Genomic DNA, 16,107 nt, shown 5'->3' on the forward strand with positions numbered 1-16,107 from the left:
GTGGAAATCTGAAAGCCAAGTGGAGCTCCGAATGTAACCCCCCTTTCATTTTTACAGTTGACCAAACAACGTCTGGTAGATGCAGATGGTATCATCAACCCAAACCTGTTCTACGTCTACTTGACTGCATGGGTGAGCAATGACCCTGTGGCCTATGCTGCCTCCCAGGCCAGTTTCAGACCAGGCCCCTCAGAATGGATCTACGATAAGGCAGACCAATCCAGGAAGACAAGTGAGTACACATATTGTGTGACGTTTGCTAAGCATTGGCCTCAACCATACGTGCATGACTTGCTCAGTTTAAAGAGTTTGGGTCACTTGAGGGGCCTTATATCAGAGTATGTTTAAGATTGTAACTTGAGTTAAAGTGGCATTTTTTTTTTTGTTTTTCTTGGGCTCTGTTAATCCCTTCGAGCTATGCGGTGGAAGCCCTATCCAATATTCCATACAAACCTTGTGGGATTTATGCTCGCATGAGTGGTGACTTGATATAGCTGGGCAACAGTGCCAGACTTGGCATCAAAGACACCCTTGGTTTAAATGTGGTTATTGTGAAGGTAGTGCTTCTTGGCTTTGTCTAGTTTTCTTTAACTATTTGAGTTATATGGCAGACTTGTATGCCAGCTCTTTAAAGTTGGACTGAAATATCTGAGACTGCCTTTCCCCTGTTTTCTTTAAAACAACCTACCAATCCTAAGTGCATGGTCTCTTTTTGGGAGGGGGCGTTCATGGGAGTGTGTTTAGATTCCCTGGTTGACTTTTGCCCTGAAAGTATTTGACTGCCTGCTGTCTGTAGTTTGTGTGCAGGGTGGTGGCGAGGGGGGAGGGCAGGGTAACCCACAAGCAGGGCCTAAATGAGGAGGCTTAAGTTGAGGTTAGTGCCTGGAAATATTAGTGGCTCCGTTGTACTGTATCGGATCCCTAGAGCAGCTTGGCAGTCCGCCAAGTCTTGTCTTAATGAAAATTTATAGTTGAGATTATAATAGCCAAATCATGTTTAGCAAGTCAACAGAATGACCCTGCCTGGTCGAGAACACACAGACCGTAACTTAATGCTTGTTATTTGAATTACTGCCCACCACCACCCACCCCAGCGATTTTTTTTCTTCTGTTTTCTCCGTGATCCTGATTTTACTTTGCACTTGAAACATTTGGGGATCATATGCCCTCTTTGAGGTTTTTTTTTATGCTCATTTGTTTGCAGTTGTAAATCTAATCCTGTACTGCGCGCACTAACGTTCTAGAAACGAAAACGCGCGGTACTGCCATTTGGCGCAATGATTTTAGGGGCTTACTTAGCCGGGTTGTTAAAATAGGTAAATAAAAAGTGCGGTAGTTCGCTAGCGGAACGTGCCATCCGAGCAATTATGCTTTTTTCTCATACCATACTCCATTCCAGTCTGCCCTCCCTCGCGTCTGATTGGTGGATTTGTATCTTAAATGTGTTGTACATTAGCTGAAAAAGACAGTCTTCAAAACGTTTTTTTTTTCTCCTTCAGTTCCAGCATCGCCCCCCATTGAATACGCCCAGTTTCCCTTCTACCTCAACGGACTGCGTGAAACGTCAGACTTCGTGGAAGCGATTGAGAAAGTGCGGGTAATCTGCAACAACTTCTCCAGCCTGGGGGTGGCCAGTTACCCCAACGGCTACCCCTTCCTCTTCTGGGAGCAGTACATCGGCCTCCGGCACTGGCTCCTGCTGTCCATCAGCGTGGTGTTGGCCTGCACGTTCCTGGTGTGTGCCCTGTTCCTGCTGAACCCCTGGACAGCTGGAATCATTGTAAGTTTATAAGGGCCTCTGTGGCAGTCGAATTCCTTTCAGCATAGCTCTTGCTATAGTCGGCGAGAGTTTGTTTATGTCTGGGCCTCTGGTGCAGTGTGGCTCTTACATCATTCATGAAATGTTTATTCGACCTTGGATGAGGCAGGGAGGGGCCAGGAAAAGAGATGGGGTGAACTTCAGCGCTGAAGTAACTGGGCCCTGAGCGGGGTACTCCTGCCGAGAAATGTTGTCCCCGTGGGCGCCATATGAGCAGCACTTTTCTAAAAGGAGCCTTTTAGCAACTTTATTTTATGTTGCCTTGCATAGTTAACGCCACATTGATTTGAAGCTCAGTTTTTTTTTTAACACTAGGTGTACTTTTCTAAATGGGGAGGAGTTTCACTGTTGTGTTCTCGGTAATGCACGTAGGATAGTGAAAGAACAAAAGCTTATGTGTTGGTTAGTTGTACCCTGTCAATCATTAAATGCCTCTCCTGATGCGGAGATTGATCACCAGTGCCAATAGAAATTGGACTTATATCCCACATGTACTTCATATATGTGTAGTCATAAAATGTCAGAATGGCGGAAGGAAATTGACTTTTCACATGGTCTTCTACCACTAATAGTTCTATATGCTTAGAAAAGAGAATGGTAAATGTCAAACTATCAAATAAATGGATCTGTGCTTGGTGCTAGGGTTGTCCAGCTGCTTATGTCTCAGCATCTCTCTAGCAATAAGATTTTTTTTTCATTGCATTACAGATGTGTTTTCATACCAACTCATTCACCATAAGTCTAGCGTTAATGTTCACTTTGGGCCTTGACTGGATAGCTTAGCTGCTCTAGGGGAAATTAGCTTGTGAGATTGAGCAGTCAGATTAGCAGAAACCCCAGCACCCTTTTTGGACTGGTGTGGTCAAGGGGTGGCCTGTGTGTGTTGTGGATTTTACGTCTTTTGCAGTAGGCAAACATTGAGCATAAAATGTTTGTTCGACATGCAGAGTGTTTAAATGGGCAGAATCTGCCTGCCCTGCATTCTGTAACGCTCTCACCTGTTCCTGATAGTAACTTGTGTTAGGATGTCGCTTTTTCAGAGTAACTTTGTTCTTTTTAACTGTGATATACCAAGTCCATGTTAAACTGTACTTCATTGTTTTGGGAGGCAATGAAAAGCACCGCTGTATAATCTGTTCCACACAATAAAAGGTGCGGTCCCATTCCATGTGTGCGAACTTAGCGTTTTTATTCAAAGCACTGGTCACATTAGAAAGTGTTTAAATTCATGCTTGCACTTGTTAGCTGGCTATTCTGGTAGCATGCACAGGCTAACTTGAGCAGAACATCGGATCACTGTTAGCTACTTAAAATAAAACATTGGTGCTCTCTTGCTCCTCATTATATTGTACTTAAAGCACTAGATGGCAAATCTTGAAGTAATTCCTAGACGGAGCTGGTACAGTAAGCATGGGCTATAGATGTCTGCCACAAGCAAACTGTTGTGCGCTCATCTGAGATTACTTATTTCGGTATTGACTTGTTGAACCATTCCTTGGTTCTTGGTGGTCTGACCAAAGAGTTTACAGTGTATGTTTGCATCCTTTCAGGTGATGGTGCTTGCTCTGATGACGGTGGAGCTCTTTGGAATGATGGGGCTGATCGGGATAAAGCTGAGTGCTGTGCCTGTCGTCATCCTTATTGCATCCGTCGGTATTGGAGTGGAGTTCACTGTCCACGTTGCTTTGGTAGGTACTTTCCAGTACTTTTGCACGTGGATGTGAGTTTGCCAACACAGGGTGCAAAATCTTTTTAAGACCTTGGGAGGAGTGCTGTAGGAACATTGGAGCCCGAGTCTTTTTTTTTTTTTTTTGGGCAGTGCAGTTTGCAAATATTATTACTTATTTTTGGGAGCTAGGTTCAATCCTCCGTCACCTAACCTTGGATGTTAAATGCAGCTGTACTCTTTTGCAACACTGTCTGAATACTTTGCATAATGTGTATATTTTCTTTACTGGTGGTCAGTTCAAGAGTAAAATATACTGTAAAACGGTTGGCTTGTCCTGTAACCACTTGCATGCAAGTCCTGCATGTTGGGCTCAGCGTTTATCTCCGCTATTTCTATTAATTATGGAAATCACTTTGCATTATTGTTAAAGCCCCTGCAATGTGTTGCATTAGGAGCAGCAATGAGCCTATTGTTGTACCTCAGCCCAGTCCACCAAGATAGGTGACCAGGTTTTTTCCAGCACTGCAGTACCTCCAAAAGATAATCTAGTGTCACTAGTGTTAGTCTTTATTTGGAAAATGTCAAATGTTTAGTACGGTAGTGACATGTACTCTAGTCTTGATTAATACTTTGACAAAGAGCATTTGTAATGGCAAATTTCGCTTCCATGAAATTTGTAAGAAGGAAACACATGGGTGACTCCCTGTCCCATGTCTAGGCATGCAGTTACTGACCAAGTCCTCAAAACACCCACGTTTTAATGTCCTACTGAATTTTCAGACCGCTTCTCTTAATCTGGATTTCTTTGGAAAGTGAAACCTACACCTGACCCTAGACTAAGTGCATCATTTGTATCTCCTCTTGCCAACAGTACGTGATGTTGATTAAACATTTTCCTTCTGGTGATTGATAAAAATATGCTTGAAAACCTAGACGAATTGTAGATTTCCATGCTTCTCCCTCCATCTAGAATTGGTCCTATAGATTTTCTACTCTATACTATGACCGGAGTGAGTATAAAGGGCATGTATTAAGTAATACATGGAACTTCCAATTTTTTTATTTTCTGCACCTGGTTTGTTGTAGAGGTTGAAATCCTTTCCGCCCTCACTTGTGCCACTCATTTTTTACAGAAGTAGTAGGCGTACAATTGATGGGTATACACAGTCGAAATTAGATTTTGAGTCTTCTGTATATTTCCAATGACCTCCTGCAGTCCTTTCCAGTGAAAGCTCTTGTTCCATTCCTAAACCCCGCACTTGATTTTACCCCAGTTGGTGAAATGTGAAGTCCAAAAATCCACACTCTAACCTCCCTTGATTAGGATTTCCAACCACAGGTTTTGCTTTTTGCACTATTAGGTGATGGAAATGTCTAAACTTTAGGGAGCCAGATCCTCTATACTTCTGCTGTAACTCCTTTTGAGAGTCTGAATCAAATTTCTTGTAACTAGGCAAGGATGCAGATTTAAGAAAGGGTGTGTGTTGGTGGTTATGTGGTGGCTAAGATCAGGAAATGTGATGCTTGTAGCTGTTGATGTACAATCTAGTTAGGTGGACAGTTAAGTTGCGAGCCAATGTATCTTGAGCGCCAAGGTCTAATTACTGTTCCTTCTAATTTTACAGGCTTTTTTAACTGCCATTGGTGACAAGAACCGGAGAGCTGTCCTTGCACTGGAACACATGTTCGCACCAGTGTTGGATGGAGCTGTGTCCACTCTTCTTGGTGTGCTGATGCTTGCAGGATCTGAATTTGATTTTATTGTGAGGTAAAAGTGGTGCCTTTTCTTTTTCTATAGTATGACTTTGTTCTTCAGTCAAACAGTGCCTTCTTTATGTCCTAGCTGCTCTAGACGCCTGCTGTTTAACGGCTGTGCATGATACATTGGCATGTTTGCAGAACACCCTTGTTACTGCACACTCAAACCTGTGCAACTGGTGCCAAGTGTTTTCTTGACCACTTTCTACGCTAGCTGGCCAAGCATTCCTGCCATGACTAGGAAAGCCTTAAAGCTGTACCCCATTACATTAAAATACACCATTCTCAAAGCAGCGAGGTAGAAATGTAAACATCCCGTGCCATCGTGGGAATCTCCTGCGACAAATTGGTGCTTGGCTAAGCCTCGTTACTGAGGTCGGTCCGGCTGCTGAAACTGAAAAGGCAAGTTTTTTTGGATGAAAATCACGTCAGCCGAATTCCACATTTCGGAAGAAAGGGGCTGTTACTTGTGGATTTAATTAAGACTCTGTGTTCGGCAGCGAGAGGGGTGCAGTTTTTTTTTAAAGGAGAACTTGAGAAGTGCAGTGAAACTGATCCTTTCTTCTTAAAACGAGCAGTGTAGCTCTGGGTGATCTGAGCAGTAACACTGTTTCTTTGTAGCTGGATTTATGGGCAGAAAACCCCCCAAACAAACTGGGGGGGATTGAGGAGGGGCTGCGAAACACAAAGGGGATGGCACATACCATGGTTACCGCACAGGGCTTGCCCGCGTCCCCCGCCCCCTCCGTGCAAAGGTTTGTCGAAGTGAACCTTGTGGCAAAGGGTGTTCAAGTGTTGGGTTTAAAAATGTACGTAAGGCATGGTATGTCCATGCTGCTATTAAAGTCCGGGTCTAACAGAGGGAGCCTCCTCTTAAGAGGGGTTTTGCTGCAGCAATCCAAGATGGCGGATTTGTTGAAAAGCTGCGAGTAAACTGACCGCATACTCGGCACCTTTTCATAAAAACGATTTGAGATGGCTTCCATCATGTCATGTGGCGATCTGAGTTAGTTCCGTCATTCCTTACGTAATATCCCGTTTGTCAAACTGTAGACATTTTGCTCGTTTCGGTCTGAATTTAGTTTTTTATTTTTTTTCCTTCATTTTGCATCATCTTAATCAGTCCGTGTTATGTATGTATTGCCTGTTTTTTCCAGGCTCTCTCCCGAGCAAGTAGTGTGCATAATTGTTTTAGGGGTTCACCAGCATTCCACACTTCTGGCAAGAGTTGGCGGGCCTAGACCTGTGCAGCAGGATTGCATAAATTAACCGGCACCGTTTACAGTGAGCGGACAGATGTAATCGGCCGTGTTTATTCTAGCGCTGGAACGATGCGCTGCAAATGTTCCTTGATTTATGGCGCGGTCTCGAGTTCTGCACAGTTTACATTGGTCGAGGACAAAAACTCGCTGGGTTTGCTAAAGTAGTTCAGAGGTTTCAAGATGTTTAGAGTAGCCGGATATTTGTAATTTTACGAGGATATGTTCTCTGAGCGGAACCAGAGCGGTGCGAGGAGGGTGCCGGGAAAATGGGTGTGGAGGCTGCAGGCCAATTCAAATCCACCCTTTCTCACAGCCAGGCCTATAGCCCTTTTAGAAATCTGGCGTATAACACCGATTGACCAGTTTTGTTACCAGTCGCGAGACCAGTGTGCATCCGAGCAGGCTAGGATGCACCGAGCCCCTAGAGTGTTGAGACATCCGGGCTTTCCGAAGCCTGCGTTTCCGGTCCAAAGTGAGATTGTGCGCTCAAAATGGAGTCTTTATTTGAGGCCTCCGCCGGATAGATAGCTGGGGCAAAGAAAACGCCTCACGACTCTTACCTTGGTATTCACGGAGAGTCCCCGCCACTGGCCTGCAATGGTGGGAAAAGGAGAGGCCTTTTCCTCCTCCTGCCATGCTCCTCTGGCCTTTATGTTTTCAATTGGCGGCTGCAAAACAAGAGTATTCAGAGATGCTAAATTGTCCAACAAAAGATCAGCCCGCAGTGCAGCCCAGCTTTTGTGCAGCTCTCCCACTCCACACAATGCCCAAGCTTACCACAGAATGGGCTGCCTTTTCTTTTGCTCCAAAGCTGGTTCCTGTGTTTTTATTAAAAAAAAAAGTTCCATTTGAGCTGTTTGGTAAAACCAGACTGTGCACAACTCAAGGCGGAAAGTTGTGATTAATGTATCCGATAAAGCTTTGCTTCTGATCATTAGAGATGTAATTAAAAGTTTCTGATGTAAAATGCTGGAGTGTTTTTCAGTGGTTTAGCTTCGTGGAAAGGCCAGCTTTTGCTCTTATAGTACACTGTGCGTTTTCCATGCTCTGCTTCTTTCTTTTGTTTCTGCGTGGTTTTTACTAATACGACCTCCACTCTTTTTGTGTTGTGTTTGTGCACTCGCTATCTTCAGCTATTCAGTTCGCATGCCATATCTTGTGTTCCTTACACATGCGTGACAACTGTCACACAGCGCACAAGCTTTGATTGTTTTATTTACCAACTAATTATTTCTCTCTTTCCTCCAACTAACACTTTGGGTTGTGGAATGTAGCAAACAAGGTAAAAACATGTAATAGTTGTGTGTCTTCAGTAAACTGCTTAATTTGTGACTGCTCTGCTGCAAACTAATATTTTAATTTGTTTCAAAACTTTTTCAGGTACTTCTTTGCTGTTTTGGCCATCTTAACAATTCTTGGCGTCTTGAATGGGTTGGTGCTACTTCCAGTTCTGCTGTCCGTCCTTGGTCCCTGTCCTGAGGTCAGCATGCGTTCTACAAAGTATTTGCATTTTTGGAAGGAAGAGGGATTGCTTTCAAGTGTGTGACCTTGCACAAGATTTTAGCCGTTAGCATATTTTCAACTGATATCTGTTCTTGCACATAAAAAACACATGGTGATGTGAAGAATGCTTACAATTTGTCTAACCACTGGGAAACGCTTTGGGTAACATCCCATCCCAACCCATTGTCCCTTTCCACACTGTGCCACCTCAGTTTGGACCCAGCCATACGCTAATCACTCTTGACTTGCTCAGTAGAAACAGTCCCAGGATGGCCAGGTACTCCCTAAACCAGAGCAGAAGCAACCCAAAACCAGTTTCGCCCACGTTTAGTGCTAATTAGCCACGTATAGCTTGGTTGCCGTGGCACAGACAGCCCGGGACCCATGTCTGGGCATACCCCTGCCACTAGGGGTGTACATCAAACACACAAACGGTGATGGGAGGGATGCTTGTAATTTCTCTAGGCACTGGTAATCAATTGTAGTAGCATTCCAGCTTTCTACCATACCATCTGTTAAATGCGGCTGGGTCCAAGCTAAAGTGGCAAGATGCCCAAAAGAACAATGAGTAGGTCTGATATTCCACGCAATTGTTTGTGCAAGTTAATAATGTCAAGCAAATCTGTGTAGCCAATGGCTACTTTAGTCTTGTGAGTAAATACGGATTCTGGAGTATTTTGGTTTAATTGAAAAATCCTTTAGTAAGTTTTGTAGGTTTATTAACACAAAGCAGAGGTTTAAAAAAAAGTCCTTCTACTTCCATTTAATTTGGGCAAGCATCAGAAGAACATCCTCCATTCAGAAGATAACTATTCAATTTTCTGCATTGCTCCGGGTTCTGATCTCACTTCTCAGCTCCTGGTACCATGACCATCTTTGACTGCAAGTAATTGCAGTACAGCTCTTTTTTCCTGTGTGTGCGCAAATAGTTACTTCCAGTATCTGGTTGACTGTAGCTTCTACACGGCCACCTATCCATGGCCACGGGTTGACCTAGTTTTGGTCCACACTTTTGACTTGACTTGCCTGTTCCTGGTCCATGCTATTGACAGTCTTATGGTAAATAACCAGCAAAAGATGGTTCCTGTGTTTAGAAACTCACACCTGCATCAGAAGCACTCACACTCTTCCCCCCCCCCCCCCCCCCCTCCACTAGTGGTCAGATTGGGGTGCCTTTGGAAATCAAAGATGCCCGTACAAAGTGGTCATACCTGCAATAAGTTGCAACATTGCGGATTCGCAGCTTCTCAAGAATGCATGTTCCAAACACTTTTCTGCTTGTAAAAAGTTTGTCGACATTTTTGAGCTGCAGTATGCCGAACACTTCTATATAGCCAAATTGTGTTCACAGTAAAGACGTCCTCGTTGAAACCTTCTTTTCATACAAATGGACACTTAGGCAAGTGAGACAAAAATTGGGTACACGTCGAACACCTTTTTAAGTGTCTGCTTGGTTGAATCAAGAAATTTGGGTACATATATTTATTGGGTACTAAATTGCACTGTACTTCTGTTTTACGTTCTTGTGGGACTTAAACGCTGTAACGCATTTTAAGTCTTGCCGTTTGTTATACATTGGGTTATAGGTCGGCTGTAACGTGGCTCTTAGAAAAACAAATATTTGTCTTTTAGGTTTCAGTAGCCAATGGAGGAGACAGCTTGCCTATGCCTTCGCCAGAGCCACCGCCCAACGTAGTGAGGTTTACGGTGCCTCCAGGTCATACCAACAATGGATCAGACACTTCGGACTCGGAGTACAGCTCTCAAACCACTGTGTCTGGAATCAGTGAAGAGTTCCAGCAGTATGATGCTCATCCACGCACTGGGCCCTCCCCTCATCACGTCATAGTGGAAGCCACTGGGAATCCCATCTTTCCAAGATCCACTGTAAGTGACGTAAACATGTAGAGCTTGGTCGATGCTTATTAATCCTCCTGAACAAGTGTTTGGGGGGGGCGGGGGCTGTCACCCAATCAGTTTCCCTATTTGCACCCAGCCGATTTCCCCCCTGGAATGTTATTTTAAATGCTCTTTTCTAATAATTGAGGGGAGGTGGAGTGAAGGGGGGGTGCGGTGGGTAAAGGAGACTGTTAATCTTGTTTCAAAATCCTCAAGATGAGTAGGTGAAATAGTAAATTGGCCTTGTTTATAGATGGACTTCCCAGATTAAGAAGACTTGTTAAAAATCTTAAAATGCCCTGTAAATAGTGTTTGAATTCCCTGATTATAAAATGACTTATAAAAGATGCACGCTTTTGTTTGTACGCAAAATAACTAGGTTTGTTAACTTTCAGGTGGTCCACCCGGATGCTGCAAGGGGTCAACCATCCAGTGCGAGGCCGCCTTCTAATCCAGCTGCTAGAACCCAGCTGCCGTTGCATCAAAACATTCAGTATCCCCGGCTGGAAGCGAGGGAAGGACTGCATATGCCACCTCAGAGGCCGCGCAGGGATGCTTTTGAAATGTCTACTGAAGGGCATTCTGTGCCCAGCAGCCGGGAGCGCTCTGGGCATGCATCCCATTCGCAGAACATTAGAAATCCAGCATTCCCTGCCATGGGGGCCTGCGGACAAGCTTACTGCCAGCCTATCACTACTGTGACTGCCTCTGCTTCAGTTACTGTCACTGTACACCCATCCCTGCACAGCCATAATTCTTGTGGGGGCTTCCCATCCTACGAGGGTTATCATGAAATGGACCCTAGGGCTTTTCACGATCCCCATGTGCCTTTTAATGTACGCCATGAGCGAAGGAACTCTAAGGTGGAAGTGATAGAACTACAGGACGTTGAATGTGAAAAAAAGACACACCGCAACAACTGCAGTTAATGTAAGTGTTCAGCACTATTGTTTTGTTTTATTTGGAATTTATTTTCTTGCCTGAGGTAAGAAGTCTAGGTTCTCGGAATCGGAGGCGGCTCATCGGCAATGGCGGAGGAGCGCGCCCCACTAGCTCAGAGTCGGCAGGTGAAAAAACTAAATTCTGTCTTAGTTTTATTTTTTTATTTGCCTGCTCTGAACCAGTGCATGTTGGGAGGGGCGGGCTGGGCCATGGGAGTTGTGGAGAGGAAGAGTTCTATGTGCATTTCTAAGTGCGCATGTGTGTTTGGCTGGCCGTCACCGGCCGGCCAAACAGACATGCACTAAAACAGCACAGACTCCCTGTCCTGAGAGGGGCATCATTTCAGCCTGCTCAGGCCAAACCCCCAGCTGTTCTCATCGCATGAGAGCAGCACAAGGATTTCACAGGGAGTCTGTCCCAGTGTCTACTGGGACCAGAAAGGACACTGAGGTGCAATGCATTGTGGGAGGCGCCTGGCAGCTTAAGGTAAGTTTCTTACAAAAAAATAAATATATATATATCCCCCATGCACCCTCCACCCGCCCACCACCTTTTGTTTGTGGATGCCGCTACTGCCCAGTATGGATTACATTATGAATACAAACTCCTGAAATCCTGGAAGCTGGATGCCTTTTCTCAACCTAATTAGTCTTCCATGTCAAAGTGAAATCAGATGTGATCATTCTAACACGTTTTTGAAGCACTGTCAACCTTCACCTCCAATAAGTTGAAAATTAAGCAAGTATTAGAGGTACTGCCAGTTATAAAGCCAGCCAGTCCCCCCCAAGCATTGAGCCTAAGTGTATGGGTCAAACAAGTTATTCTTCATAATTGTGCTTAGTCAGGGTATTTTAGTGGGAATGTGACTGCCTCACTGGACTTAATATTTAGAACATTCCACGCTCCCGGAAATGTTTGATGTACTACATACGTAAAATACATACTTCCTGCCATGTTTTGGGCGGTAGGCCAGTGTTTGGTGACAAATTCTTATTTTGATAAAAGATTCTATGCCAAATGAATGTGTCTTATGTATTTCTAGGTGAATGAAGAAAGCGCAAAAGGCCAAAGATGGGAACCCTCTTCTCTCCAGATCCTTGACAAGAACTTGTTGAACATATGGAAGAGAACATGCTGCATCAGGGCAACAGTTTACTATTACTGTAACCTATTGTAATATTTTGTTAAATATTTCTATAAATATTTAAAAGATGTACACATGTATTATAAAAATGAACATTGTAAAATAGTATAATTTGAGATTGTACAACTCTTTAAAGTGTATTGTGTATGCGTGTGTGGGTGGTCTGTACTTGTTATACATGGCTCTCGTGCCACAACCAGGCTTAATCTAGTCATAGATTTCAGCATATCTTGCTGCTGCTTAAATATTGTATAATTTACTTGTGTAATTCTATGCAAATATTGCTCATGTTATTGGATTTTGTTTTGTAACGGTATGTCTTTTTTTTATATTGGTATTTTTTTACTTTGCATATCACAACCCTGTGGTAGTATGAAATGTTACAGTTCATTGTCTAACACGCTATGCGTGATATATAAATATATATAAATATATAAATATATTTTAAATGCGCAAATATGAAGAAGAGCACGGTAATCCTGGTGTCTAACGTAGGTTTGGATGTGTGCAGGTTCTATAGTTGTTCCTCTGTCTTCTGTTTTGTCAGACATGTTTTTACTCTATTTTATTGTACTTTTATGCTTGCCTTTAGTGTGCTTATAAACTCTTGTTGCTGGGCGTTGAATTCCGTCCCTGAGCCCCCGGTGAAACTAGCATCGAGCACTTAACAGAAGTCCCAACTTACTTCAGCTACAGATTCATTTATTTCCTGCTCCCTGTTAGTAGTTGTGTGTGCTCACTTGTTGCACACTCGGTATCTCTACAAAGGCACTCTTTTCCCTTGCCCCTTCTCTCAGGAAGCAATATAGCATTAACTAGCGTTGAGAGGAGCGTGATGGCATCATATTTAAAGATCTTTGTTGTATTTCCATCACTTCCTTAAGAATGTGCTATTGGTCCGCTTATTCAGCATGCAGCGTTTCTTGTAGGCCGCAACATATGTGACAACTTAGTAGCCCTACACTTCTCTGAATACTTGTCACAATAGCATAATTTCAGACACATTTCATGTATTAACGTTGGTCTAGTTTGCTATTTTGTAGGTCGCTCAGATTAAATAAAACGCATTCTGGTTGACAGTCTGAAAAGCAAAATTCTTTGCTATTTCAATAAGCCAGTGCTTAATTTATTAAAAAAAAAAAAAGTGCCAGGGCTCTCCTCAGGAGGCCACTGCTGCTTGCATCACACATTGCCCGTGCTATAATGCCAATAATAGTAACAAATTACAACACAACTACTAACCATCACACTCCTACAAGTGTGACAATTCAGTCTATTTCAGCCCCCAAAGCTATAAAAATAGCAGGTAATAGTCATTTTTAATGTAAATTGAATGAATAATTGGCGGTTGCCGTGGTCCTCTCTAAATTAGACGCCACCACCTGGTGGCAGACTGTCACAAGCACTGGTGTTCACAATTAAGTGCAAGTGCCATACACCAAAAATCATCAGCTCAAATTAAGCACTGTAATAACCTCACATTTGAGAAACAACATCTTTGGTACTTGCTTACGAAATTTCAGTGTATAAATAGCCCAGCCTCAATCTGTAGTGTAAGCACACTCCCTGTGAGCGCACTTGTAGGCCAAATCTTTAGCTACACTTTCGAGCCACTAGCAGTCTTCCCTTTGTGAACATTCTGCTGACAGCAAGATTGTGTACTGCCACTGCGAGCAACAAACTTGTTAGGCTGCTATTTATACACTTCCAGCTGCAAATGTACATTTTATACTTGTAGGACTATGCTATTGCATTCGCCTCTTGCCCACCGTTGCAAAATAAGGGGAAGCTCTTCTATCTGGTCTTGTAGTTCTTGTGCTCCTAGTCTTTTAGCAGATTCTGTCCATCTTGTACTTTTCTTTACTTTTTTTTTTTCTTTTTTACTTGCTGCTTCCCGCACATGAGATCCTGCTCTCCTGTAGTCACATTGGCGTGGGAGTTTCAATTTGGTAGCAATTTTTCAAATGTTTTATTTGAATTTGTTTTTTATCTTTCTGTGATATTTATATTTTTCTATTATGTGTTTTTTTCACAGTATTTGTCATGCCAGTTTAATACGAACAAAATGCAGGGATTTATAGTTCTATTGGAAACTCTATTACAGCTACGTTCTACGTTCTAATGGAATTTTATTTGTATAGAGTGCTTACTAATGTTAAATAGGAAAGAGTATATAACACTTACAATATGGACTCATTGTAACTTTTTAGTGCGAGGAGTTAAAAGGAAAAAAATTCAAACTGGGTCTCATCGCTTGCCTATTGCGGTAGGAGTGGGTTTGTGTCATTTCAATTACAAAGATAAAAGTATGCCATATAATTTATTTATATGAAAATTTATTTTTGTAGTGTACATAGTAGTCAAGTCTTTTGAAAGAAGTATATTTTTAAAGAGTTTATATGTAATGATGCCATTATGTTGATGTGGAACGTGAATACAGTGCACACTTTCATTGTAAACTCCGTTGGGGAAAAGAAATGTTCAGCAGTGTTCAAGAGAGTAAATCTTGCTACCATTCTAAAATGTTTTTTCCATTTGTGATCTAGTCTGATTTCTTATATTGGATCTTGAGGCAGTGGAAACTGTACGAAAACTCTCTAAACATTAACGTTCAAAACACTGACAGAAATTCTAACATGAATAAAAATATAACTTATTACTTATGATGTCCAACTATTTTTTCAGTAACGCACATTTAACATTCTGTGTAAGCCCTACTGTGTCCCCAGTAAAAGTGGATTGTGACCTTAAGCATGAAAAAGCTAGTATTGCTCACCAAATACTGTAGGAAGAGAAATGGGAGGTGTTGGGAGAAGATGGTCAAATAGGTTTTTAGCAAATGTATTGCTTTGCGCCATGATCAATGATGGACACGATTTGCATACTTAAGATATGGAGTTCTTTGTTGGATATGTGCATCTTATTTTAAGCAAAACTTTCAGGAAGCCTTGGTGTGCAGCCTGCAAGGAATATAAAGCAAAAGGTACTAGTTTCATTAGCATAAATGTTAATGCTGGTCACCATGGTATTTTGAGACTGGTTGGGTTAAGTACCATAGAAAAGATGATTCTTCCCTTAAAGAAGGTTGCGGCTGCGACTAGATGTTTTTTGATGGTTTATTTTTTAACCTGAGCCACAAAACCTCTAAAAAGGGTCTACGGGTGCCAGTGCCAAAAAACCACAGCTGCATCAGTGGTGAAGATCACCATACCAAACAATATTTTTTTTAAGTCTCACAGGTTTAATAAACAGAGCTGGGCAAACATGAGTAGAAATTGATAACCAAAGGATTCTACACTAACAAAGCTATGTAGCCTTTAGCCTCCAAAGAGAAAAATCTTTCACCAAAACATTGCACACTGCTGGACTGATATTGCAAGAGTATTCAGTGATTCCCACCTGATTTGGGATGTATCATGGTGGCCAGATTCTTCAGGGAAGATGCCGACCCCAAGAAATTTGCTATTGTCTATAAGGATTCCTTTTTTATTGTAGTTTTTCCATGCTAGACCACGTTATGGCCATCTGCAGCAAATGCTTCGGCATTCTGAAGCTTTTAAGGAAATGGATTCTTATTGTCCAGTCCCTGGTGATAGCAGAGTTGATTACGGCAATGCCCTATTTGTTGGCATGGCAGATTATGTTTGTGAGACTCCAGGTAACCCAAAATGCTGCGGCTAAGTTAATCTGTAAAATGGACCATTTTGGCATTGGCTTGCTTGACATTGTTCCATTGGCTTAATAGGGGAAAAAGAGAAAGAGAAAGCCTTAAACTCTGTCATGCTCATAAAGCCTGTATAAGACTGGGCTGGAGATTCTGCAGACGAGGGTGGAGTTTTAAACTACACCGATGATTGAAGCTCTCGGAATTTACCTTTGGTCAGAACATGGGGGAGTACAGAAAGTTAAGTAAGGCAGTCTATCGCTTATCCATTTGGTGGAAGACCAGTGGAATTCCTTACCCTTGATCATCTGTCTCGCTGATAGTTACCTTTGGTTTACAAAGAAACTAAAAACATGGCTTTGGGGGGGTGTGGTGGGGGGTGTGTGGCTAATAGCCTTTTTCTGACTGGCTCGCTGTATGATTCTCTTCATGTATGGAATAGGCAGT

General features: G+C 42.7%; 1 protein-coding gene across 2 annotated transcripts in view; it reads left to right on the forward strand.

The window, feature by feature from the left end:
* The window catches only part of PTCH1 (patched 1), an 88,272-nt gene extending 73,613 nt beyond the window's left edge, over positions 1–14,659 (forward strand). For both annotated transcript variants that reach the window (XM_086961182.1, XM_086961181.1), the window contains exons 17-24: positions 58–232; positions 1,500–1,780; positions 3,370–3,507; positions 5,114–5,256; positions 7,889–7,988; positions 9,644–9,898; positions 10,306–10,840; positions 11,895–14,659. In XM_086961182.1, the coding sequence (XP_086817308.1) occupies positions 58–232; positions 1,500–1,780; positions 3,370–3,507; positions 5,114–5,256; positions 7,889–7,988; positions 9,644–9,898; positions 10,306–10,839 (1,626 nt within the window). In that variant the 3' untranslated portion in view covers position 10,840; positions 11,895–14,659. The remainder of the gene's footprint in view (positions 1–57; positions 233–1,499; positions 1,781–3,369; positions 3,508–5,113; positions 5,257–7,888; positions 7,989–9,643; positions 9,899–10,305; positions 10,841–11,894) is intronic.
* Positions 14,660–16,107: the final 1,448 nt, after the last annotated feature.

Source organism: Lissotriton vulgaris, chromosome 3_1 (assembly GCF_964263255.1).
Source record: "Lissotriton vulgaris chromosome 3_1, aLisVul1.2, whole genome shotgun sequence".
Classification (NCBI taxonomy): Eukaryota; Metazoa; Chordata; class Amphibia; order Caudata; family Salamandridae; genus Lissotriton; species Lissotriton vulgaris.